Source organism: Salmo salar, chromosome 03, assembly GCF_965601325.2.
Source record: "Salmo salar chromosome 03, fSalSal1, whole genome shotgun sequence".
NCBI lineage: Eukaryota > Metazoa > Chordata > Actinopteri > Salmoniformes > Salmonidae > Salmo > Salmo salar.
In genome coordinates this window covers 20011119-20020043 of record NC_138293.1, presented here as the reverse complement: position 1 = coordinate 20020043, position 8925 = coordinate 20011119, and the positions used below count along the sequence as shown (strand labels likewise).

At 42.6% G+C, this 8925-nt stretch overlaps 1 protein-coding gene across 1 annotated transcript; it reads right to left on the bottom strand.

Moving 5' to 3' along the window:
- Window positions 1-355: 355 nt before the first annotated feature.
- LOC145877486 (uncharacterized) lies at window positions 356-6490 on the bottom strand. Its single transcript, XM_082973067.1, has 5 exons — window positions 6132-6490; window positions 5813-5937; window positions 4507-4593; window positions 4213-4377; window positions 356-1153 (listed from the first exon to the last, which is right to left on the bottom strand). The coding sequence occupies exons 1-5, from the start codon at window positions 6142-6144 to the stop codon at window positions 1016-1018; spliced, it is 528 nt and encodes a 175-aa protein (XP_082829193.1). The 5' UTR covers window positions 6145-6490; the 3' UTR covers window positions 356-1015.
- Window positions 6491-8925: the final 2435 nt, after the last annotated feature.

The window sequence follows — 8925 nt, the reverse complement described above, 5'->3', positions numbered from 1 at the left end:
ACCTGTATACTCACGTCTATTGGAGCTTCATAAATGGATGGCGGCTACAATGGGAGAATGTCAATTGTATACCCATTGGAGAAGAATGTGAAAGGGGCGGGTCCTCTGGCTTTCTCATCCAATGGGCTTTGAGGAGGCGGCAAGGAGAGAGGACATGAGTATACAATTGAGATTCTCCATTGTATCACTCAATCTTTTTTTGACTGCGCGCCATTTGTAATGTTTCGCTTGTTAGTCCAATCAGTTATGCTTCCTCCTTGACCTCGTGACCCCAAAACTGTTGACACAGCTGATTGGTTTCAGACAACATTTGTATTACTTTCAGAAAAGTTTAATTAAAACATGATTCGTATAATTTGATATTTTATGAGACAGGCATTTTTGAGTGTAGTTACAATTTCCTTTGATGGTTTAATTTTAATAATGACATCCAAATATAAACAAATATTTAAATAGCCTGATTAATGAATTAATACAAAAATACAGTTATAAAACTAATGTAATGTACAGTGAACAATAAATAAAAAATACTATGAGTGGACCATTATCTGACCGCATCCAAATGCTTGACATGTGTTCCAATTGCTCTGTTGGTAGGTGCCATGAAATGCAAGCCATCAATTGGGTCAATTGTCTCTCATATGTAACATGTACATTTTTATTCCTTTGGTCCTTGATTTACTGCAGAAACGCATGCAGTGAGTCTAAACTGAATGCCTGAAACAGTGAGTTGTCATTCCAGATAATGACCAGCAGAGGGTGACGTATCTCCATGTTTCATTAAACAAGTCTTTACTGTCTCTAATGTCTAAGCAACCAGAGAAAGGTCTGCTTGGTGAGTGACAGCTTTCAGGCGGTTGTGTCATTTCTCCTCTGAGCACCTCCCTTCTCCACATCGCCTCTCCTCTCTGGGTGCATCACAATACTCTACAGCAGCTCCCTAGCCTCCTCACTTATCTGGGTGCGTCTCAATACTCTGAAGTAGCTCCCTCACCTCATCTCCTCTCCTTCCTCTTCAGGGGCACCCATGGGTCAGCTCAGCCATAAGCCACTCCAGCTTTCCAGTGATCAGTCTGCTGAAAGTCCACAGAACAGTGCTCAGGCTGTGGGTCCTCTCAGGGGTGCAGGAAAACAACGGGCTCTCCACAGACCCCTTTAGGACCAGGGGGAAGAGCGAGAAGGTCGGGGATGGGTAGGATGAGAGGAAAGAGAGGAAGAGAGCGACAGGGGGAAGAGAAAAGGGGAGAATTGAGGGAGAGAGAGAGTGAGAGAGTCAGTATAACAAAGATATAAAACACATTACTAATTATGCTGATGGTTTCCATTACAAAAGCAATTCACTTTAACTACGCATTTGCTGATTGAGAGCTGTAGTCTTCTGCATTGAAATGATCATACACATGAAAGCATGTTGTTGACATTGTCTGATGATAGTGAGACACACTCGAGAAACACTGAATGACAATTGGAAAGAAACTATTGCAATTTCACTGTTCTGTTTTACTCATCTCTAGCCAGTCTTTTAACAACAAATGCTGCTAGTGAATGGCCTGTCCCTTGCATAAGCTCTCCATGCGTAGCCTGGGTGGCTATGTGTCTGTAATGGGGAAGGTATGCCCTGCTATCTGCTATTCTTCATGGCGAAGGAAGACCAGGGGTCGTTGGGGTAACAGCTATGTATGAAATGAGAGGGAGTCAATGAGGGATTACTGGAAGAAGACAGGATACTCCCATTTTCATATGGAAATGAAAGTGACGTCAAATCAAATCATATTTTATTTGTCACATACACATGGGTAGCAGATGTTAATGCGAGTGTAGCGAAATGCTTGTGCTTCTAGTTCCGACAGTGCAGTAAGATCCATGTATTAAAGTGTCCAGTGATTGGGTCTCCATGTAGGCAGCAGCCTCTCTGAGTTAGTGATGGCTGTTCAACAGTGATGGCCTTGAGATAGAAGCTGTTCTTCAATCTCTCGGTCCCAGCTTTGATGCACCTGTACTGACCTCTTCTTCTGGATGATAGCGGTGTGAACAGGCAGTGGCTTGGGTGGTTGTTATCGATGATATTTTTGGCCTTCCTGTGACGTCGGGTGCTGTAGGTGTCATGGAAGGCAGATAGTTATCCCCCGGTGATGTGTTGTGCAGTCCGCACAACCCTCTGGAGAGCCTTGCAGTTGAGGGCGGTGTAGTTGCCGAACCAGGCTGTGACACAGCCCGACAGGATGCTCTCGATTGTGCATCTGTAAAAGTTTGTCAGGGTTTTGGGTGACAAGCCAAATTTCTTCAGCCTCCTGAGGTTGAAGAGGTGCCACTGCACCTTCTTCACCACACTGTCTGTGTGGGTGGAGCATTTCAGTTTGTCTGTGATGTGTACGCCCAGGAACTTAGAACTCTCCACCTTCTCCACTGCTGTCCCTTCGATGTGGATAGGGGGGTGCTCCCTCGGCTGTTTCCTGAAGTCCACGATCATCTCCTTTGTTTTGTTGACGTTGAGTGAGAGGTTGTTTTCCTGACACCACACTCCGAGTGCCCTCACCTCCTCCCTGTAGGCTGCCTCGTCGTTGTTGGTGATCAGGCCCACAACTGTTGTGTCGAGGCGTGCATGGCCACGCCGTCATGGGTGAACAGGGAGTACAGGAGAGGGCTGAGCACACACCCTTGTGGGGCCCCAGTGTTGAGGGTCAGCGAAGTGGAGATGCTGTTTCCTACCTTCACCACCTGGGGGCAGCCTGTCAGAAAGTCCAGGACCCAATTGCACAGGCCGGGGTTGAGACCCAGGGCCTCCAGCTTGATGATGAACTTGGAGGGTACTATGGTGTTGAATGCTGAGCTGTAGTCAACGAACATAGGTATTCCTCTTGTCCAGATGGGATAAGGCAGTGTGCAGTGTGATGGCGTCATCTGTGGACCTGTTGGGGCGGTATGCAAACTTAAGTGGGTCTAGGGTGGCCGGTAAGGTGAAGGTGATATGATCCTTGACAAGTCTCAAAGCACTTCATGATGACAGAAGTGAGTGCTACGGGGCGGTAGTCATTTAGTTCAGTTATCTTTGCCTTCTTGGGACTTAGCAACACTGAAAGGCCTACGCTCACTGCACACCAACAAGTGGCCAATATGTAATCTAAGCAAGCCATAGCCGTGAGAAGTAGTTTGGTGGTGGGGCTGCTGCAATTTTTTGCCAAAGTGATTTGGGGGGGAGGGGTGCAGATTTGTTTTTGCCAGAACTGAAGACACGGCTAACACAGGACTAGTAAAGGTACAGTGTACTATTTTTGTGATGACTTTTTTTGCTAAATTGAGTGTATACTCACACTTGAGTCTGATAATTATCTGTACAAAACAGTTAACCTGATAATACTTGTGGAATATAAAAATACTTGCTTGATATATGTTTTCCAGTTTCTTGAAATACCTTGCAATTGCAACTTATTTCTATGAGAAAACTGAACTGGTCTATCCATTCCTTTTTAGTAGACACTCTTATCCAGAACAACTTATAGCAGTGAATGCATACATTTTCATACTTTTTTGTACTGATCCCCCATGGGAATCAAACCCACAACCCTAGCATTACAAGCGCAATGCTCTACCAACTGAGCCACATCATCACAAACCACTTGATGTCTCAATGTAGTCAATTACTGTAGTGTGCATTGTTTGTTTTTCTTCATGGTGATGGAAAGTCTACAGGTACAAACATAGATGACCAGCCTATGTACAATACAGTAATGTACATTAACATTAAGTGGTTTGTAGGGATGGTTAATTAATACTGCACAAAAAGTGGTTGTTTTCCATGTTATTTGATCAAGAAAAATATTTAATTTGATGTGGATCTTTTGTGTCTTTGCACCTTTTGATGTAAATGTTTGAGAACAGGGTTTTGTTCTTTTAAGACTACATTAGAATTAAAATCTCAGAGAAAGTGATAGGACAGCAACTCTTACAATTTCAACTATTGAATCCTGTAAGATAAGGTTCTTAATTACTAACGTTTTTGCAAAATCTGAGATACTGAAAAATTATTTTGCCCGCTCTTCAGATGTCTATATAGGTCTGCTAATACTAAGGCCCAGTGCACTACTTTTGCACATTTTATGATATATATTTTTTAAATTCTGATTTTTCAGGGGGTGCTGCAGCACACTCAGCACCCCTACTTCTCAGGCTATGAAGCAAGCTATAGTGTGTGTATTTATTATTATTTCTTACCCTGATGTCCAGGTGTGTGATTATGTGTAGGTAGTTGTTGACAGTGTGCTCCAGTCTCTCCAGCAGAGTTGCGGCACAGCCAGGCTGGCTCAGAGTCTTAACCACCCTCACGCTCCTAGACAAAGCCCTCAGAGATGCAGCTATGTCCCCCTTCTTCTCCTGGGCCTGGAGTAAAAACACACACACGAGTGAGAGACAAAAACGTCAAATTATTACCACAATTGGATGTTACTGAACCGAGGAAAACAAATCATCTGCATTGAGAAGCAGAAGTTGAAGCGTTTTATAGCATACTGATTTCCTCTCCCAGGAAGCCTTGTGAACCTTGATGCAGGGGAGCTGAATGGGGGACGGGAGTGTCTTCAAGGCGTCACAATCAGCCTGAAGAGAGGAGAGAAGCATACAGACATTAAAAGAGATAGGCAAGACGGACAGACAGATGGACAGGCAGACAGACTGACAGACAGATTCAGTGGTGTAGTGGAGGGTATACACAGGTATACGCCATATAACACCTTTTTTGTGGGCATTGCATATGTTTACTTCTTAATCCCCATGATGCGTATCAAAGTAGCGTAGTGGAGGTATACGCCGTATCAATTTATAAGGCTGATGGAACAGATCAAAATGTTTAGCTTAAAATTGATAAAACTACTAATTATTTCTTCATACTTTAAGCGCAGCAATGTGCACACGGCGGTAAGCCTACGCGTTAATGTCCCAAAATGCAATTTGTGAGAAAACCCATTCTAAAATGCACACTGCACATGCAAATGGTTTCATGGAAAGAGATGGAAATATCCATTAGAAATGTATAAAGAGGGGAGATCTAAAGATGCAACAACTATCATGGGTTGCTAATATGACTAGGATAATGCCTTTGGCTGCTAGACAATGAAAGAACGTTGAAAACCAACAGGAGAGCGCATATGAAGTCTTTATTAAATAATTGCCTCCACATTTCCACAGTGGGATTTTGGCTAGGCTACTTTGAATGGTAAGACATTCCTCATAATATGAAGTAAAATGTCCAGGTCTCAAACAATTAAGGAACAGGGAAAATATAGCAATGCTAATGATAGACCTAACCGTCTTCTGGTAGATGGAAAGGCTTTCCCAAAAACCTTCTCAATTAAATGTTAACTAGCTACAAAGTAGCCTATGCCTGCCTGGCAGAATGACATCATGATTATTTGCATCAATCCAGTGGCTACTCCTTCTCATGTGTGCTACAGAAACACTGCTAACTAAATAACAGTGCCCGTCACCTGCACAGTTCTATTAAAGGGTAACTGCACTCAAAAATACAAATGTAAAAGATTTTTCCCAGGCCTCAAAAGTGGTCTCCTCATGTGGTTTAAGAATAATGGTGAACTTACTTAGAAGGTCCAATTTAATTGTTTATCTATTAAAAAAAGTGTGACTTTGAGAGCGAAAACAATGTCAGTCATTCAGGGTGTATGTAACTGTTTGTCATAATTTTTCACACAGGGCACCTTTCCTTCGGCTGTTTGGGAAATTTGGGGCAAAATTTGAGTATACCCACTTCTCCAGGCACCGCTACACCACTGGGCAGATTGTTTAAAACATATAGGTTTACCAGAGCAGCCTCCATCTCTGCCACAGTGTTCATGTCCCTCCTGGACTCTCTGTCACACACAAAGTCTATGGGCCTGGTCTCAGCATTCCACACCTCAGAGGCTACCATGCACAGCAGCAGGAGTCCTGGACACATACATAACATATTCAACTCATTTAAGAATGTATTCGTCCCCAAGGTGCTATGACAGTCAGACACTGAATCAACCCCTAAATGACTCAACACACTGCCCATAAGGTATGAAAATATGATACTAGATAGGCCTAGCTCATTATAGTTTAATATATCCCATCAGTCACTCTTTGAATAGCCAACTCACTGCTTAACGCCATGCCCCTCTCGGCTGCGTCTGATGTCCTTTAATGTGGTCCATTAAAAAAACGTAATGTTTACTGTCTTCAGTCGGTAATAAAACCACTCCGAATTACTTTCTGCACATCTGAAGTGCGTTGTGTCCCCTCTATAGTCCTCGCGCCCTTTAATTTTCCAAGTTATCATCCTTCATAGCGTGAAGAGCGCGCGTTATCAAATCCCAGAGCGCGCTCAATTTTCCTCTTTCTATAATCCAAAGGGTCACGTGAACGAATATCACCGATCTGCTGTTCTTCTTTCATCTGTCCCCTGTCGTTAATTACATATCTCTCTTTCGCTCGCTTGCTCTCTCTCTCTCTCGTTCTATGGCAATGACTCATTAACATAAACGTCATGTAACGTTCAGAAGACTATATGTTGACAAGGCTACCGACTACCAGCAGAGTTAATGTTTTATTATTGTGAAATGATTAAATCTATTTATCTAGGGTGCACAGCTGATCAATCAAGCCATTGGAATTCTTCCATGTCTGTTTATAGCACGTAGGATTTAGGCCTGAAGCTCAATGATTCTATTGTACCAATTTCCCTTCGATATTTTTTTTTTTTATCACTGACAAAATAATGTTCTAATGTATAATTGACATAGTCATTCAAGTGTGCTAACCATGCACAGCACTTTCAAAGAATTTTCCCTCCCACGCGCACACTCCCTCTCTTTCTCTCTCACACACTAACTCTCCGTACTGCGTAGGACCGGTGTTTTGCTGTTTGATTTGCGTGGTTACAAACATATCGTCAGCGACCAGGCATGCGGCCAAGTTCAAGTTTATTTACCTCCCAGTCAGTCAGGCCAAACTGTTCCACTCCTGCCCGAAGGAAAATATCCAAACATAAATGTTCACCTGTTGATTCATTCCCATTTTCAGCCTCTCGATTACCCCATCATCATAATCACTGCAACCCATTCATTAGCCGAACTGAATAGACATCGCCGCCTCTCCAGGAGAGGAAATTGCTTCGAGCAGCCTCGTTAAAAATGAATTTCATTCATAGTCCTGAGCTGACTGCGGTAGTATCACACAGTGGGCGCTGTTTAGACAGCTGTGGGTGCGTGCCATCTGGAGAGTCATCAGCGGGACTGACAGGGTTGAATCGATAGCCTACTGATGCAATAACAAATTGAAAGTAGCATTTTACCTGCAAGGGCTATCATTATGAATAATACTAGGCTGATTCTAATGTCATGAATATTAATAACACTAGGCAATATTAATAACACTAACACTTTAGCAAAATCATGGTGTAAATAACTGGCTTTTCATTAGTATAACGGTTAGTATGGTATTTTCCTGTGAATACTCGAAGTACTGAGTACTTTATACATTTGCAGAAATATCTAATAGTTATTTTTTGCTTTGTCATTATGGGGTATTGTGATGTCATTATGGGGTTTTGTGTGTAGATTGATGAGGGGAAAAAACGATTTTATCAATTTTAGAATAAGGCTGTAACGTAACAAAATGGAGAAAAAGTCAAGGTGTCTGAATACTTTCCGAATGCACTGTATATATATGTTTTTGTTGTTGACTGTTTTGCATGTTATTCTTGCATTAATATGTGTCACACAGCAGTTAGCAAACAATACAAAAATATTAATTGAGTTAACAAAGGCTGAAGGTCATTGGCCACAGATAAAATAGCGTCAAATTAATATCTACCGTAGCTTTGATTGGACTGATCATGTCAACGTCATTCTTTGAAAATCTTTACTAGCATGCTAGACAAGCAGTCATCATCATGAATCACGTCAACGATCTACTGCAAATCCTTTTCAATCATTGTCATATGATTCACCACTGGCCTGCTGGCCCCCCTACCTCTGAGGAAGCACAGTTCCCGCTCAGCCCAGTCAAAACTGTTCGCTGCTCTGGCACCCCAATGGTGGAACAAGCTCCCTCACGACGCCAGGACAGCGGAGTCAATCACCACCTTCCGGAGACACCTGAAACCCCACCTCTTTAAGGAATACCTAGGATAGGATAAAGTAATCCTTCTAACCCCCCCCCCCCTTAAAAGATTTAGATGCACTATTGTAAAGTGGTTGTTCCACTGGATATCATAAGGTGAATGCACCATTTTGTAAGTCGCTCTGGATAAGAGCGTCTGCTAAATGACTTAAATGTAATGTAAATGTAATGTAAATAAGACAAATGAATGATGAAACTTATCGGTGCTCATCGGCCATTGGACATAAACATTACACAACAAGTTGGAAATCGCAAATTCAACAATGAGTGGTTTGGAAGGAATCAGTGGCTAACTGCAAGCCTTGCAAATAAATCACTAGCCTGCTATTCGGCGGAGAAGGTGTGTGGTCCAAGTCTGGGTTTAAGGGTCTCTTTTCCAAGCTTAAAAGGATAAACATTCAACACCATGGGTCAGAAAAGGTTGAATACATTGGCCATGCTGTCAATCCAGCATGACTTCTGCCACGTTCAAAATAACTGGAAACTCAGAACTGGGAAATCTCAGACTTCAGTGACTTCAATACAACTGGGAACTCTGAAAAAAATGTGCTTCGACTGGGAAAATACGTTTTGAACTGTCATCCAACTCAGAATTCCAAGTCGGGAACTCAAGCCTCTTTCTAGAGCTCTGACCTGACGTCATGATTCTACCTTGTTTTTTTATGAGTTCCCAGTTGTGATGAAAGCAACATAAATCCAAAGAATGCCAGACTTTGATGACAAAATTTGCCCGCAAGGACTGCCGCACCACCTTCCTGTTCAAGTGAGCAC

Excerpts from the sequence above, each read along its gene's own strand:
- LOC145877486 (XM_082973067.1), bottom strand. Across the intron at positions 4,594-5,812 it reads CAGAGATGGAGGCTGCTCTG|GCTGATTGTGACGCCTTGAA; the intron begins GTAAACCTATAT and ends TCCTCTCTTCAG. Across the intron at positions 1,154-4,212 it reads TCACACACCTGGACATCAGG|GGGTCTGTGGAGAGCCCGTT; the intron begins GTAAGAAATAAT and ends CTGGTCCTAAAG.